This window comes from Talaromyces marneffei, chromosome 1, assembly GCF_009556855.1.
Source record: "Talaromyces marneffei chromosome 1, complete sequence".
NCBI classification, from domain to species: Eukaryota; Fungi; Ascomycota; class Eurotiomycetes; order Eurotiales; family Trichocomaceae; genus Talaromyces; species Talaromyces marneffei.
Window position 1 is genome coordinate 2,706,978 of NC_072348.1, and position 16,089 is coordinate 2,723,066.

Genomic DNA, 16,089 nt, shown 5'->3' on the forward strand with positions numbered 1-16,089 from the left:
TTTGAAAAGGTTGTAGACAGAAAGAATGAAAGTTAAAAAACATGATGAATGTAATGTTAATTATTAATACCGTCAACAAAAGTAGAATGTTTCATTTTTGCAGGAGGAAAATCATAGAGTGTCACCACGCAGGAGGCTCGGTCGACGTGGTTCATCGCCACTTTCGAGATATGAGGGTGCGTCTCTGTCGTCGTCGCTTGCGACGGGTGATGTTGGTCCACTCAGATATGGTGTTCGTGTTCGGGACATCTATTTCAAAAATCAGTTGACATATTTCATAATGCACGGGACAAAAAGGTAGACAAACCCAGGACCTAACACCCCCAATCAATCCCAAACTATATCCCGTCGCAAAATCTTCATTCCGACCAGCAGGCCCCGGACTCTCAGGACGACCGGTAGGACTCTCCAATCCGCGCGACAAATGTGTCTTGGAGATACTGAAACTCGAACGAGGGCTGTGCATGTCCAAGCCATTCTTCATACTGCTGCGCGAGGGACTGTTGGAGCGGCTGTTGCCCCAGAACTGACGAAACTCCTTGCTCAGTTCTTGTCCCGTCATGTTCCAGTTGTTGCGGATGCTTTCACGTAGCTCAACCACGTGGCGTTTGATCTCCAGTTCATTCTTTTTGAGCCAGGAGACGTTCAGTTCTTGTCGGGATGCACCTCGTTTAAATTGGCGGGCTATGTATTTGTCGTAGTCGCGGACGATCCTGATCAGTTAGCATAAGGGCCTCCCATTTTCATACATCAATGTGACTTACTTTGTGATAATCCCAGTAGTACTAACACCCTCCGTCCGTTGCGTAACCAAAAACTTGCCCTGTTCTTTAATAGGTGCATAGATATCATCTCCCTCGTCCGCCTGATAGGGCAAATCGTCATGCGCGACATAGTCAATGCGGTGCTCCTCCAAAAACTCCGGTGTCACAATCCATGGACAATTGGGGATAACCTCGTCGACCCATTTGCAGTGTCGGACGGTCTCTGCTCGCTCCGCACCTGACAATACAGTCAGACCTTTGCGTTTGTGGGTTTCTTCGTCCCCGGTTACGCCGACAATGAGGTAGACTTCTGGGAAGGCTTTTTTGGCTTGTTCGAGTTGTCGCATGTGTCTATTCCAGTCAATGCTTTTGTTCTTTCTTTGTTTTGTGAAATAGCTTACCCTAAGTGAAACAGATCAAACACGCCATCGGCATAAACTCGCACGGCCCGTCCGGTCGGAGGGGGATTCGTGTGATATCCCACTGGATCTTGAAGTCCTGCGCGAAGTGGCGGTTGCAAGAATTCATCCTTGTCGACATCGCCATTGGAAGTATCAGCAGATTTCCGCTTTGATCTCGTCTCAATATCGAGGCTCGCTTCTGTCGTTTCCGATGGCTCGCCGGGGTCTTCGTTGTTCACCGTGGCGGAGTCGCCGTTGCTCGTTGTATGTTGTGCGTCGGCAGCGGTTGCCCCAGAACGGGTTCTTGCGCGCTTCGACGGGTGGGAATTGCTAGGGTCAATTGAGAGGGATGGAGTCTTCTTGTGTCGTGACAATGGTCGCTCATCAGTCGGTGCAGTTGAGTCGTCGCCTTCTTCTCCGGAAGCGTCGCGAGATGATGGTTGTAAAAGCTCGACGGGCTTGAGAGTCTTCGGGATAGAGCTATTGTGAGCGATCGAAGCACTTCGCTTGCGCTTTCCCGAACTCGACGAGGGCGACGACATGATTCTCTAACCGGAATTGTCTCTAATGAGAGCTACTGGTGGTGGCGTCTGGTCTGGTTGATAACGGACAGCAATGGCTGTTATTGTTGTGGTTGAGTTGAGGCTGACGTCGATGCCAGCAAAACCGGGAAATGTGCGAATAATAATTTAGTTATTCGAGATGGAGGACGTCACTCCCCACATGCACAATAATTGACAAGACAGAGAATTACAATCAGATGGGACGCTGAGAAGGAAACAGAAGAGGTGGAAGAGAAAACACAAGAAATAAGAACAGTCGTCAATAATAAGTTGTTTCTAGGTCACGAAATTAATGTTGAAATTATGGGGAATACTAATATTAGGGGGCTCTTGTCGTGTCGCGTCACTCCGTTTTGCATCCGATGAGCGCCATCCGTCTAGTTCCGTCCGCACGTGTATATTTCACAATGTTCATTCATAATGGATCATTATTCTTGGTGATTTTTATTTTGAAATATGATATTGCCTTCAATATATTCATTGATTTGATGAGTGCGTACTTATCCTTTTTGTGGATTTATTTGTCGATGTGGTGGTGGTCTTCGGGATTGAGCTCATTCCCGGGTTGGCAATCCCCGAACAGCACCAAGCCCTTTCTAGAATCATAGTATCAAAACGCTAACTAGTTAGTTACTATAATTCGCAGATGGCCATGCATGGCTGATGAAATTTGCCATCCCATGAAGTCAAAAAAGATGATCATGGCAGCGCGGCGACAGGGCTAAAAGACTCGTCTTTGATCAGTGGCTGAAGCACAGACAGCGGAAGTGCCTAATATCTCTGCTGGATTGGACAAGAAAGAGATTTGGAAAAGGCAATTGGATGTTGGTGTGAAATAGGTAACAGATAGTCAGCCATGACATGATGTCTAACAATGCTCAGCGGTTCCTTCAAGCAATATGTATGGTGTCTGCTGAAATGATAAAGAGAACAGATCTTCGAAATATTCAGAATATAAATTTTGAAGCGTCAGTAGAAAGAAACGGTAATACGATCGAACATCGAACATAGACTCAAAGGCTGAAGCTTATTGAAGAATTACCCTGTTACGCCGTAATGTATACAGAAAGAAAAAAAAAAAACTCCTTGTTTGAAAACCCTAACCGTCTGCTGTTCTTTCTTCCTCCGACTCTGTGTTGCTGCCATCCATTTTCCAGCACATACCAGGGCAATTGGACACGAAGATGGGGAAAACGAAAATTAATACTGGCCAGAGATTTCTCCACTTAGCCCTCATCCTTTCCTCGTTTTTTCTCTTCTTCGAAGGCGCAATCACCAGTGTGATCACATGGTAGATAACAAATGCACAACAGGATATAGAATCGCACGGTAAGGACAGAGTAAAGGAACACGACAAAAGAGGACAATCGTAGCACGGCGCTCTCTGGGAGATAGTATGGAATGAGGAATAGATAGGAAAATTTAAAGCTGAAATTGAGGATTGGCGCGACGGAAAGGTAAACTCGGTAGGAAGATCGAAATATTATTGTATTCCGGCGTTCGTTATCATCATCATGGTCTCGGCATTCGTAGTAGTAATAGCAATCAAAGTAGAAACTCTCTATATACCAGACGCATGCTAAGAGTCACTGGGTTTGCTGGCAGCTTTGTTTTCGCTTGTTTTACCCGGTGAGGTATCCGCGTTGATGGTTGATGGTGAGGCAGAAACTTGGGGCCCAGTATGAGCAGTCTCGGTACTCTGAATAGCGTTTCTGTGGGTAAGCTCGGGTCCAGGAGTATCTTCACGAAGGTTTCGGCCGGTGTCATGCCCGGCATTAGCAGTGCTAGCCCGTACCTGATTCTGAACGCCCTTGTCCGCTTCTTCTGTAGCGTCAAACAATTCTTCATCGTCTTGATCCGCATGCACTTCCGTTCCATCTCCAAGTAATATGATGCGCCCCGATCGAACACCGAAAGCCCGTCGGTTATTATCTGACTCTAGGTCGTAGTCGTCTGGACTGTCATCAAACTGATGGCGAGCGCCGGGTCGGACACCAGGGCCACGGAATTCAGCTATAACTCTGAAGTTAGCAGCTTGTTGGTGGGTCCCAGGGCTTGTCATCAAACTTGCCATACTCGGGAGGAGCGACAGGGCCATCGCCCTTGGCAACTCTCTCCGCAATAGTGTTATACCACTCGTCTTTCGTCTTTCCATGAAGAAGACCGACAATGGTCATGGTCATGTTGTCGCAGCCGACACCTCCGGTCTCGCTGTTGGAAGATAGACAATTGTCCATCATGTTCTCGCAGATACGGTATAGCTCCTGCTTGGCGGCAATTCCTCTTCGGACAAATTCTACGACTGCCTGAGAAGACTGGCAATCCCAAATACCTATGATAGTCAGTAACGCAAGAGAAGAGTAAGGCATGGATCTACGAACCATCACAAGCAATCACCAGGAACTCATCATCTTCCGTGATCTCATGTGTTGTGACATCAGGGTATGCGGTGACTATCTGCTGTTCGGGCGACAATTCTGCACTCTTCTTGAATTCGAAATCACCGATAGCTCGCGAAAGAGCAAGGTTACCGTTAACACGTCCGAAGTCGACGAAGCCTCCCGCAGCACTAATACGCGCTTTCTCGCCTAGAAAAGAAACATAATGTTAGCCACAAAAGATGAACGTCATCCCAGTCGGTTCAGGTAAAAAATTGCCTTCATTCTGGGGCTTGTGGTCAAAAGACAGAGGCTTTGCTCGACCCTTGACACCCAATACAGTTCGAGAATCGCCAGCATTTGCCTGCGCGATGGATCAGCCACCCTTGTTCAAGTCATTTAATCGTGACAAATCCTGCAACTCACCACCCAGATCTTGTCGCGAGAGATAATTCCGACCGATGCCGTACATCCCGAAACCTCCTCCTCGTATCTAGGATCTACACATTTCAATGAGCATTCTGAGCAATGTGCGCACATCATTAAGCGGTCCACGAACCATCGAGGATAGCGCGATCGGTGGCTAGAAATCCGTCTTTGAGCGCCTGTTCGATATTGCCCTTGGAAAATGCCTCCTGTTTAGCAACAATCTGGTGTAACTTTTCTCCTGCGAAAAGGGCCACTTTGTCTCCGCCGTGTCCGTCGTAAACACCGAAGAATGACAGTCGCTGATCGGCCGGGGTGGGTTCGAGAGATTTATTTATATACTTGGCTTGCAGGTCGAGAATTGCCGCGTGCGCATCTTCCATCGTGATTCTCCAGCCCTGCATGGCTGATACTCCGTATAAAACGCAGTCATCTTGGCCTTCTGCAGATGCCTATTATCAAAAATGAGTTGTCAGCACAATGTCTCTAATTTCAAACATGGGTCGATCATAACATGCTAATAGCAAGGAAACAATGAAGATAGACAGTAAGACTGCACAAATGGCGTTGGCATCTGCGGTGATAGGAGCTGGTCGCTTAAACGACACTTGCTCTTAACGGATCTGCCCCGCACCCAGTTGACTGTCATCGCTTGTAGCCACAGGGCTTGAAAGCGATGCAGCAGCAGCCAGATGCGATGATGCATGTTGTGAAAAGAAAGCCCACAGTGAGAAGAAAACAATAGACAGCGAAGCGCCCAGAAAAAATCTCACCTTCTCTGTAATAGGTTCCGATAAGGTCTGACCCATAATGACTCGCGGGTCCCGGTCGAACGACTAGGATATTATGTAGCGGATGTTTCGATCGTATACACCTTGAAGAGAGGAGAAAGTAAGAGTCGTTAGGACGAGGCCCGGAGGTGATTGGAGTGGCGTGGGATATGGACGAAGGGACGAGGGATGAGAAGGGAGAGGTGTAGTCACTGATTTGAGCAATCTTAGCGCCAGCAAACTCGATCAGAGGGCGAGGATGATAAATGTGGGGGTAGGGTAGCGGGCTGTTTTTTTCTTTGGGTGCGTGTCGTGAGCTGGCTAACAGCGTGGGAATGGGGAGTAATACCACAGGATAGAAACACAATTGAAGAACCCGAAGATAGATATGTTGCTCAATATACGTCTGTTGCGTGTATCTGAGAAGAAAGAAATGTGTGTGAAAGATGCCAGTCGCGTGTTGCGAAAGCGGTCCTGCAGCCAGAGAGACAATGACGAAAATGCTTAGCGCCGGGCTTTGTTGTACGAGCTCTGTAACATGTGTAATATCTGTTCAATATGCGTATGACTGTATAGTCTTCCATGCATACAATGTAATTTTTAATTATTTGAGGCTATAGAAAGTATTCCGATATGATCGATGCCCTTATAGAGGCATCACGTACTCTGTAGTATACGATTTGTGTCGATGTCTAATTAGGGCTCTCGATAGAAAGTGATGTGATTGGGTGGAAGGCGGAAAAAATACAATTGACTACTGGATTAGGCATAGTGAATATACTGTCAATTACAGGACGACAACAATTCTTATCGCTATAACTAAGTAGTGCATAAATACACGAAAAGTAACAATGGGATTACAGCGGCCGTATCAGCGTCACCAACTGGCAGATGCCGTCAACCTAGTGTGGCTGATTCTTCAGCCATATTACTCTAATTATTCGACTTCATGTCACCCCTCCGGCTCTTTCCAATCTCGATGCTGTCACTGCATTGCCCCCAACCTTGACAGCTAAACGATTTACCTACGCCGTCCGGTTCACCTCGAACGAATTCATACGAGTTCATACAATCTCACAAGATTTCACAAATCTTCGAGCTGAATTGACACATCCCGATTGATTGGGCCATCACTGGAAGATTAGGCTACAACTTGGGCTAGGCCGAGCAGACCTACTGTAACCTTCGGTCGAACTAATACCGTAGTCACGCTTCTTGACAGAAAATTTTCAGCTGAGCATTTACCCGGAAGCTGATAATGCCAACAACCATCTATCTATTCGACATGTCTCCTCGTAATCTAGTACATCGGTTTTATGTACGCAAGTCACGAGACTACTGCCCCGGTCGTGCTTCCTAATGCGTCCCCTCTTGGAGACCTTGGCTACCGACGGTCTATACCTAGACTACTTTTGAAATTATCATTACAGGTAAAATTGTAATGTCATTGCTACTCCCCAAAAAAACGACAAAGGAATCATCGAAATCATGCAGAAAAAAAAAAACAATGGGAACCATGCTGTGCCCGAGGTATCTTGTTCAACGCCTGACCTAAACTCCGAGCGAAAGATTTGACCGACCCAAGACGACAATATCAACAAACAGAAAAGAAAACAGGCTATACAAATGCTAGATCACCCCGGAAACTACTATTTGTCGTCGGCTGAAGGCTGTCACTAGCCTCAATGCTGGGTCGTCGTTCTTGTGTGTTCGCGAGTCTCCAATGTCGAATGGCAGTAGGACTGCTATCTTGGCCCCCTGTCCGAAGCAAACTCATGCGGCGTACTCGACTACCACTTGCATCGGACTTTGGAGAAAGCTCCCCACTCTGCCTGGTAGAATCCACTACCTTGGCGACTTCCTCGGCACTAGAATGTTGTTGCCTTTGTGTGTTCAAGGGGTACCACTGGCGGCCGCCTTCAGGATCCTCACGCTCATCGATCAAATCATAATAGTCATCTGATCCTGTCAGAGACTCTCCTGGCGACTCAAACGGTGGCTGACTACCCATACTAGCCCGACTCCAAAATCGCGGCAGTTCAGCGATGGCCTCTGTATAACGCTGGACTAAGCCTTGACTGGCCCGGTTTCTGTTGGCAGGGAAAGCTCCCACCTCAGATATTTGTGACATTGGCCGTGCTTGTATTACCGAATTTCGGTTATCGTCACCATACACGGATACTGATATCGTGGATACAGGGCGCACATGAGGTGGTTGTTGTAGTTGTTGGTAATCAGCAAATGTAGATGCAGAAACTGTGGTTTCGGCAACGGAGCTGCGACGAGCTTTATCCAACGCACGATATCCCGTAGATCCTGAACTATTCATCCTGGATGAAAAGAGGGGATTGCCTGAATTGCGACTTCGCGCCCGGCTTTGAATGAATGCTTCAAGAGAGTCCGGCTCTGGAGGCTCAGCAGATAACGGTCGATTGTATCTCATACTGGCTCGCTTTTGGTAGTCACGATGTCGCGTTGACATGCTGCCGTCCCTGTTTCGTACGTGAGGCGGGCGTGGGAACATAGTCGCTAGATTCTCTATGCTGGTGTCATCGCTTTGTAGCGATATCTGTGTAGTATACCAGGATGCCCCAACCATGTCTGTCCGCATTGGACCAAATCCTCCAGCACCATGACCTGCTCCGCTAAGTCTGACTGGAAGTCCTGCTGCTACCGATAATCCGCTCGAACGTCTAGAGTAGCGCTTGGATTTGGATGACTTGAGGGAGTCTCTTTTGAGAGAACGAGCTTGAATTGGTTTGAGAGGTTCTCGTTTCGAGTACCTTCGGCTACCGCGGCGAGCAAATGGAGATGTTTGAGACGCGCTTGTGCTTCTTGTGGGAGATACGTTCGGCGACGCTCGGGTTTTCTCCGTGCGTATGCTGGCATTACCCTGGTTAATTACAAACTTCTGAGGTTGGACATGCATACTGGGCGATTGGGTATGTCTTTGTTGTTGTTGTTCGTGTTCAAGAGAAGCAGTCTCCCATAACGGATCTAGTTCTAGCTGAGGAGGAGCCGAGTAATTTGATGATCCTGACGAATTTGAGAAACTTCGCGACATCTCTTCAACCTCAGGTTCCGCAATATTCTTCTCCGGATGTGTGACTGGGGTCGACCCTAAATGTCTGTCTTCGGCCGGGTTTTCTTCGTCTTTTTGCTTTGTATTGGTAGCATTGGATCGTCGTCGACGGCAGAATACAAAGATCAGGACACCGGCAGCAGCAACGATCGCCAAAGGCACTAGCACGGCAGCAGCAACGATGCCGGCTTTGCGCTGGTTCGTTCCATAATTTGTACCCGAAGAGGTCTGGTTATCGCTGATAACGCCTGCTTTTCCCGATTTGAAAACACTAAGGTTTAGATTTCGCGTCTCTGTGACTGACCCTTGAGTGGCCGTCAATTTGATTGGGAAGGTCTGTGGTGTCATGTCATCCGGGACATCTCCAGAGATCGTCTCAGTAGCCGTGTCGTAACGGGACCAGGAGGATGCTGCACCTAGATCAACCTGCAGTTGGACCGTATCATCGCTCAATAAAGACTTGTCAAAAGTGTAAGAAAAATTGTCGCCAATCGTGGCATTGCAGCTTTCTACCCCTTTCGCAAAGAGCTGCGAGACTCGAAGATAAAGCTCTAGTTTGGCATTGTCATCATAGATGTCGCCCACGGTGATCGTGATGTTCTGATTGTCGGCATCTTTGGACGCTGTTCCGCTAAGAGAGAGGGTATCGTTGTCAAGTTTGAGCCAAGATGGGCCATCGAGGCTGAAATGGGACAGATTATTTGCAGTTACACTGTGATTGTCAAGCGTGAGATTGTCAATGAAATGAGGTGTGCTAAATGGCTGGCCGCGGGTGAAATTGAGTGTTTGAGCAGATTCTTTGAATGACAATATATGCTGGCTGACAACAATCTCAAATGTCACCATGGCCGCACTGAATCCGGCAGCATCAGACGCTATGAGATTGAAGTTGAATGATTGAGGGACTGACGATGGATTCGACGGACTATTACCAGTGAATCTGAGACTCGAGGGATCAAAATGCATCCACGACGGTAAAGGAGCATTGTATGGTGAAGATGTTGCATAGTAGACAGTGTTTGCTTGAGTATTGGCGAATACCTCTTTGGGGTCGAAGGCTATGGTGAATGCTCGTCCGGGATGCATAAATACAGTTGCTGGACCAGATGTTGGGCCACTCTTTGCTAGCTGGGGCAGCAGAAGTTTTCCAGGCTGCGGGCCCAAATCACTGGAAACAACGAGCGTTACGCTCATTGATCCTGACCCCGACTGATCAGTAGCGACAAGATGAAACTGGGGCGCACCGGCGTCACCCGGGCCGGGAGTTCCATAAAGAGTCTGACTGGTTGAGTCGACTTTCAACCATGATGGAGCGTTTGACAGAGAATATTGCAAACCAGTTCCGCCATTGGTGAAGGTGCCGCTTGAGAAGGTGAAGTTGAAAGGAAGAGAGACACGAGCGACAGGCGGTAATTGGGAATTGATCGGATAGTTTGGTGTCGGTATAGCACAAACAATATCGAGCAATGCGACCAAAAGTACCACAGTCAGAGCCTTTGCCGTCCTCATCGAGAAAGCCATGATGATGTTCGACTTCCAGGTAGGTGAAGACCGCAATTGCTGTCAGAAACCTCAAATCGATGATGAGAACCTGGGAAATCTTTGGCTTCAGGCAACACTTCCGGGAGACGTCGACAGGAAAGGTGTTCGAACATTTAGATACAAGGGAGAAATCTTTTTCTTATCTCAGGGTGAAGGGATACTCCTAGGGTGGCCTACGCGAAGCGCGTAAAGCATTGTTGGAAGCCATGGTAGAGTATGCTTGACGTCAGAAATGCACACACATGGCTGGCGAAACTTATGTCGGTCACATAAGTGAGTTGCATATGCGATAGGGAACTTGCAGGTTTGATGGGTTACACGTTCAGGACGTGTATGGTAGCTGCAAGGGGCATTCCGCTGGAAGGCACTTGACTTAGGGCTAAGACACGGCCCAGAATCCAGGTACGTGTTACAAAGCTACTGAGTAACACCGCACACTAACGAATGTGCTATCCTGTCAAAGGGAGCAGGGCAAAAAGGGTATGTATCAATTGACAGTATAAGGGTTTCATCCAGGCATACCCATTTCCGTCCATCCCTGAAGAGGGGATCGCGAACCAGACAATGTCCAGACTGGAATGGGTGGAATCACGAAACTTGAAGAGCAAGAACCATACGGATCCCAGTTCTCCCTTTAGCATAATAATCAAGTACCTCCTCCTTCCCCTCAAATCCGCATTTGGTGTACAGACTTCGCGCAGCTACCCGCGCCTTATCAACCCATAACTGAATATATTCGCAACCCGGCTCATTGGTTACCAATCGCTCTTTGATCGTATGTAACAATAAGCGCTCACCAATGCCTTTGCGACGATATTGTTCTACAACACACAATTTATGTAACAGTGCGGTATTGCGATGTCGTACATATACAAGGTAAGCCACGACCACATTGTCATCACTACCACTAACCTTGCTATTCTCTGTAGTAGTATTGAGGGTAGTAGCATATAGAACTCGCGTATTAGATTTCTTCCACAATTTAATATCAAACTCAAAGGCTTCATTGGTTGGGAAGGCTTTCTTCTCAATACGTGCTATCTTGGTGAGAATTTCGAGTGCTTCGGAGCGCGACGAGGAATGGAGATCTGCAATTTTGAAACATTCTTCCATTTTCCTGGTATCGATGTTTCAATCTTCGGCGTGAGAGCTTAGAAGTATAGAGGAAGAAATTTATGAAATGTTATGAGTATCTTGAAGACGATCAAGAAGAATCGAGATGTTCAATCGTGCATTGAAGAGGAGGGAAAAAAGATGATTCCATATCGGACTTAAATAGCTATGACCCGATTGGCTTGGCTGATCAGGTAGACTTAGCTTAGCGCGTCGATATTCACGTACTCCGTAATCTTATCACCTCAATCCCACTGCCAACACTTAAACAACTCTCCTTCAAAGCCACAGAATAGACACAATGCCTTCCCAGCAAGACGAAAAGCGCCAAGCGGCGCGTGAAGTCATCGACATCCTCTACGAAATCTCAACTTTACTGGTACGCATCCATTAACCCATGGATCCATACACTACACAATAAACTAACTCAAGGAAACTATCTAGAACACACATCTCGATCGAACTGAACTATCATTGTGTGTGTCCCTGATTGAGAATGGTGTTAATCCGGATGCGCTTTCTGTATGATTTCCCCTCTTTTCTCACTATCTGATGTGTGGTTTGGCTAATGGATGGATTCGCGGTAGACTGTTATCAAGGATTTACGAAAGGAGGCGCCTGCTCGGGGAGATGTTGATGATTAGTCGTTAATTTCTGGGACTAGATATGGATTTATGGATTATGCGCGATGAATCACGATGCCATTATGATGCCACTGAGCGACTCGTTCCACAAGAGAACTACCGATGGCGAAACGGCTCTACAACTGCAAGCGAAGAGATATTATCGAAAAACATCTTCACGGTTCATTGGATATCTCGGAAATCAATTGTATGAACAGATCGTACACCCGTCACGCGCACATACGCAACATTCGAGAAAAACTACCAAACAAATCATTTATCATCCGCCTTCTTACTAGCGTCCTTCGAATCAGAACCAATCTCCGACTCCACAGCTTCTGCGGTCAATTTCTTGAGTTGATCGTCCTGTCCCGCTGGAACATCCTTAGGTTTGTTGTCGCGTTCATCTTCGCTATCGCCGAGACTAAAGGGGTCGTTTTCGCCGACAGGAGAGTGGCTAGTTGTGGAAAGAGGCTGCCATTTGCTTGACTTGCCTCCTGTTGGTGGTGTTTTAGTCTTCGGAGCGTCATAGAGATTGTCAATCTCCTCTGGTGGGCCATTTTGGAAAGATACTTTGCGTCTTGCTTGAGAGGTATTGGCGGGTCTAATGTTTGCAAGGGGGCGAGGAGGTCGGGGAGGAGGTGCTACAAGAGGGTCAGTAAGGTTTAGTGAATGGCTAGAATCAATGGGCTCAAACCTTCTGAATCTCGCAATTCCAGTGCAGAAAAGTCATCTCCAAGAACTTGCGGGTCTGCGTCGTAGCGCTCCCGATCACCGCTGCGTCGAGCAGAATCGCCACTTCGTCGTGCGCGGCCATAAGTTTGAGTCTCTCCATGTGATTGAAGATAACCATCTGAAGCAGATTCTTCCTCTTCCTCATCGCCATCAAGCCTTTTCTTGAAATTCTGTACCCATGCATTGACTTTGGATTGAGTTTCGAGGAATCCCTTGCGGATGTTGTCTCGGATCACTGGTAAATCGTCTACATAACCTATTAGCAAGAGCCTAGAGCCATGTAAAAGATCAAAAGTGTAGATAACATACCATCAAAAAAGTTTCGTTCTCGTCCCTCTTCGTAATTGTTTTCATAATTGTAACCCTGCCCTTGTACCTGCCTGCCTTGGGGTTGTGAATCATTGAAGTGTTCCGCCAGACGGCGAGCATACATCTCATCTTCACGCAATTGTTGCTGAGTAGTCGAGGTTGCTGGGTAAGACGGCCGTGGAGGCTTTGCCGGTGGTGGAGGTGGAAGCTCTTCCTGAGCCGTAGGATCGGTCATGCCTACAAAGCCGCACAGCTCAGTATTAGAATTAGAAACCTCGTAGCGGGAACATATTTGTTCACCAACCTAGAAGAGCATGAAAAGCCCTTTCCACATTATATCCACTAGCCGTCAAGACAGCCTTGACTACACTTGCATCGATTGAGGGGAACGCTTCCTTCAGCGTGGCTTCAGCCTGTTGTCGCGGATCGGCCGGTCGCGGTGGTTTGGGTGGGGCAACTTCAGCGGTGTTCTCTGGTTTGGAAGGCGTAGAGAGAATGCCTGTGTCTTGAGGTTCATCGTCAAAGTCTAGCGGTCGTGCGGTTGTAGGAGACTCTGGGTTGGAGTTGTTGGCTCCTCCGGAGTATTTGGTAGGGGTTTGCTGCGGGGTTTCGCATTTAGTGATTGTATTCATCTAAAAGGGCACAATAGCTTACCACTTTCCCCTCGTCAGACATATTGAATATTTATTCACGAAAGCCAGAGAGTAAGAAGGAAATCTGAGATATTTCTGGGTTTGGAGGAGGAAGTTGAGGAGGGTGAAGTTGCTGTGTTTCAAGAAAGCGACGGAAGAGGTAAATTGATTGTAGCCTATAACAACAAGCTCTCAGGACATCGATTGCATCACCCTCCCGCTGCCAAGCCACCACACGTCGCACCGCCACTTGCGGTAGCCAAGCCAAGACTGCTGCTGCTGTGGCTTGCTCCTTCTTTCTACTTTACATCTTTTCAATCAGTGATGACAAGCATGGAGTAAAGCGCCGGCTATCTCGAAATGACCGTATGGTGTCTTTGAATTTGGAAATAAGGTGGATCAGGAGGAAGTCACATCTTCTTGAAAACCGGTCCAATGGCTGATGACTTCAGCCTATCTTCGACCTTCATTCCCGCCCTATACAAGCCTTCATCCCTTCTGCCCATTGCCCGATACAGGGAGAAGCTGTTGTATCTCATTGAGACTTTCCCTGTCACAATAGTTGTGGGACAAACCGGAAGCGGTAAAACAACGCAATTGCCTCAGTTTCTGGATCAGGCAGGATGGACGGCCGATGGGAAGGTCATTGGAGTGACTCAGGTTTGACTTCTTGAACTTTCATTATCATTACCTATAGACTGACTGTAAAGTAGCCGAGACGTGTAGCCGCGACTACGGTTGCCCGCAGAGTGGCTGAGGAAATGCGCTGCAAGTTGGGCGAAGAAGTAGGCTATTCAATAAGATTTGAAGATGTCACGTCCGCAGCCACCAGGATCAAGTTCCTCACAGACGGGCTGTTGCTTCGAGAAGCGCTTGTTGACCCTCTGCTGTCTCGTTATTCAGTTATCATGGTTGATGAGGCTCATGAACGTTCTATTAGTACCGATATTCTACTGGGAATACTGAAGAAAATTATGAAAAAGCGTCCTGAGCTTCGCATCATTATCAGCAGTGCTACTTTGCAAGCAGAGCAATTCTTACAATTTTTTTGTGGTGACAAGACTACTGTTGAAGGGAAGGGAGATGAGCTCGGAGGAGATGTTGGCCGAATTATTAGTCTCGAAGGGCGAATGTATCCTGTGGACGTTCTCTACCTGGAGAACCCAGCGGAGGATTATGTTGAAAGGGCTATCAAGACAGTCTTTGATATCCATTCACAAGAGGATGAAGGTGACATACTCCTCTTCCTAACCGGACGAGAAGAGATTGAACAAGCAGTTCAATTGATTTCAGAGCGAGCTGCAATACTCCATCCAAAGGCAAAATCTCTGCTCCCTTTGCCACTCTTTGCTGGCTTGACTACAGAACAGCAAATGTACGTCTTTGAGCCCACACCAGAAAACACGCGAAAAGTGGTTGTGTCGACAAATATCGCCGAAGCCTCAGTGACAATTGATGGTATTGTCTTCGTCATCGATTGCGGATTTGTCAAGATACGGGCCTACAACCCAAAGACAGGCATTGAAACATTAACTGCAACACCGGTGTCTAAAGCGTCAGCTACACAGCGTGCCGGCCGGGCGGGAAGAACAAAGCCTGGTAAATGTTTTCGTCTCTATACTCAGCAGTCCTACGAGGCGTTACCCGAAATGGGCACACCAGAGATTCAACGATCCAACTTAGCGCCGGTTGTCATGCAGTTAAAAGCTCTTGGTATCGATAATGTCGTACGCTTTGATTTTCTTTCGCCCCCTCCTGCTGAATTGATGACACGCGCGCTAGAGCTTCTCTATTCTCTCGGAGCTGTTGATGATTATGCGAAACTCACCAAACCCGCGGGGTTTCGGATGGCCGAACTTGGGGTTGAGCCAATGCTAGCTAAGGTCTTACTCAGTGCCCCTATCTTCAATTGTTTGAGCGAGGTTCTTACTATTGCAGCCATGCTCAGCTTGCAGGGCTCGTTGTGGGTTCAGCATGACGGTGGTAAAGACGAAGCAGAGAGCGCACGAAGGAAGTTTGCTGTTGAAGAGGGCGACCATATGACGTATCTGAATGTGTATCAGGCATTCATTACCAAAGGCAAAAAGGATTCGAAATGGTGCAGAGACAATCTACTGAATTACAAGTCCTTGATTCGAGCAGTAAGCGTTCGTGCTCAGTTAAAACGCTACCTCGAGCGGTTTGGATTAGAAGTTGATTCGAATCCACCCATCTCCTCTGCTTCGACAGAAGTAAATAAACCAGAGCAAATCCGTCGGTGCCTCACCACAGGATACTTTGCACATGCTGCCAAAATGCAGCCTGACGGGAGCTTCAAGACTGTGAGCGGCGGGTTGACCCTACACGCCCATCCGAGTTCGTTGATGTTTGTACGTTTCCACAAAAGTTCCATTTAGTAAATCTTGTTGACTCTAACTTCTCTGTCTCAGAACCGCAAAGCTGATTGGGTCATATTCCATGAAATTTTGGAAACCGGAGAAAAGACCTTTATCCGCGATATCACAAAGATTGAGAGAAGCTGGCTGGTTGAATATGCCCCCGAGTATTATCGAGTATCTTAGCAGAAGGCTAATAGCATAATGATTAGCTAGCTAGTAAGTTTAACCTTAATATTAGAAATATTCAAAGTCCAATTCGCGACAGAATGGTAAAATCTAATAACTTAGGGTTAGAAAGAAATTAGTATGAGAATCGATGTGCAACGGTTTGCGGTAGGACTAGAAAAATTCTGGGTAGAATTATCAACCCCCT

The 16,089-nt window shown here is 47.3% G+C and overlaps 7 protein-coding genes across 7 annotated transcripts; 2 read left to right on the forward strand and 5 right to left on the reverse strand.

Moving 5' to 3' along the window:
• Positions 1 to 111: 111 nt before the first annotated feature.
• EYB26_001009 (uncharacterized protein) lies at positions 112 to 1,707 on the reverse strand (the record flags this gene model as incomplete). Its single annotated transcript, XM_054260321.1, has 4 exons — positions 112 to 249; positions 308 to 713; positions 765 to 1,115; positions 1,166 to 1,707. The coding sequence occupies 4 exons, from the start codon at positions 1,705 to 1,707 to the stop codon at positions 112 to 114; spliced, it is 1,437 nt and encodes a 478-aa protein (XP_054116296.1).
• A 1,600-nt stretch (positions 1,708 to 3,307) lies between these two features.
• Positions 3,308 to 5,341, reverse strand: EYB26_001010 (uncharacterized protein; the record flags this gene model as incomplete). The annotated part of the gene is made up of 8 exons (XM_054260322.1): positions 3,308 to 3,427; positions 3,524 to 3,741; positions 3,800 to 4,060; positions 4,110 to 4,316; positions 4,386 to 4,470; positions 4,533 to 4,606; positions 4,666 to 4,984; positions 5,306 to 5,341. The coding sequence occupies 8 exons, from the start codon at positions 5,339 to 5,341 to the stop codon at positions 3,308 to 3,310; spliced, it is 1,320 nt and encodes a 439-aa protein (XP_054116297.1).
• Positions 5,342 to 6,920: 1,579 nt separating this feature from the next.
• Positions 6,921 to 9,905, reverse strand: EYB26_001011 (uncharacterized protein; the record flags this gene model as incomplete). The annotated part of the gene is made up of 1 exon (XM_054260323.1): positions 6,921 to 9,905. The coding sequence occupies one exon, from the start codon at positions 9,903 to 9,905 to the stop codon at positions 6,921 to 6,923; it is 2,985 nt and encodes a 994-aa protein (XP_054116298.1).
• A 609-nt stretch (positions 9,906 to 10,514) lies between these two features.
• On the reverse strand, positions 10,515 to 11,039 carry EYB26_001012 (uncharacterized protein; the record flags this gene model as incomplete). Its single annotated transcript, XM_054260324.1, has 1 exon — positions 10,515 to 11,039. The coding sequence occupies one exon, from the start codon at positions 11,037 to 11,039 to the stop codon at positions 10,515 to 10,517; it is 525 nt and encodes a 174-aa protein (XP_054116299.1).
• A 301-nt stretch (positions 11,040 to 11,340) lies between these two features.
• EYB26_001013 (uncharacterized protein) lies at positions 11,341 to 11,683 on the forward strand (the record flags this gene model as incomplete). The annotated part of the gene is made up of 3 exons (XM_054260325.1): positions 11,341 to 11,418; positions 11,484 to 11,561; positions 11,627 to 11,683. The coding sequence occupies 3 exons, from the start codon at positions 11,341 to 11,343 to the stop codon at positions 11,681 to 11,683; spliced, it is 213 nt and encodes a 70-aa protein (XP_054116300.1).
• A 252-nt stretch (positions 11,684 to 11,935) lies between these two features.
• On the reverse strand, positions 11,936 to 13,381 carry EYB26_001014 (uncharacterized protein; the record flags this gene model as incomplete). The annotated part of the gene is made up of 5 exons (XM_054260326.1): positions 11,936 to 12,306; positions 12,360 to 12,644; positions 12,707 to 12,943; positions 13,011 to 13,305; positions 13,361 to 13,381. The coding sequence occupies 5 exons, from the start codon at positions 13,379 to 13,381 to the stop codon at positions 11,936 to 11,938; spliced, it is 1,209 nt and encodes a 402-aa protein (XP_054116301.1).
• A 392-nt stretch (positions 13,382 to 13,773) lies between these two features.
• On the forward strand, positions 13,774 to 15,899 carry EYB26_001015 (uncharacterized protein; the record flags this gene model as incomplete). Its single annotated transcript, XM_054260327.1, has 3 exons — positions 13,774 to 13,998; positions 14,052 to 15,707; positions 15,768 to 15,899. The coding sequence occupies 3 exons, from the start codon at positions 13,774 to 13,776 to the stop codon at positions 15,897 to 15,899; spliced, it is 2,013 nt and encodes a 670-aa protein (XP_054116302.1).
• Between the last annotated feature and the right edge of the window lie 190 nt (positions 15,900 to 16,089).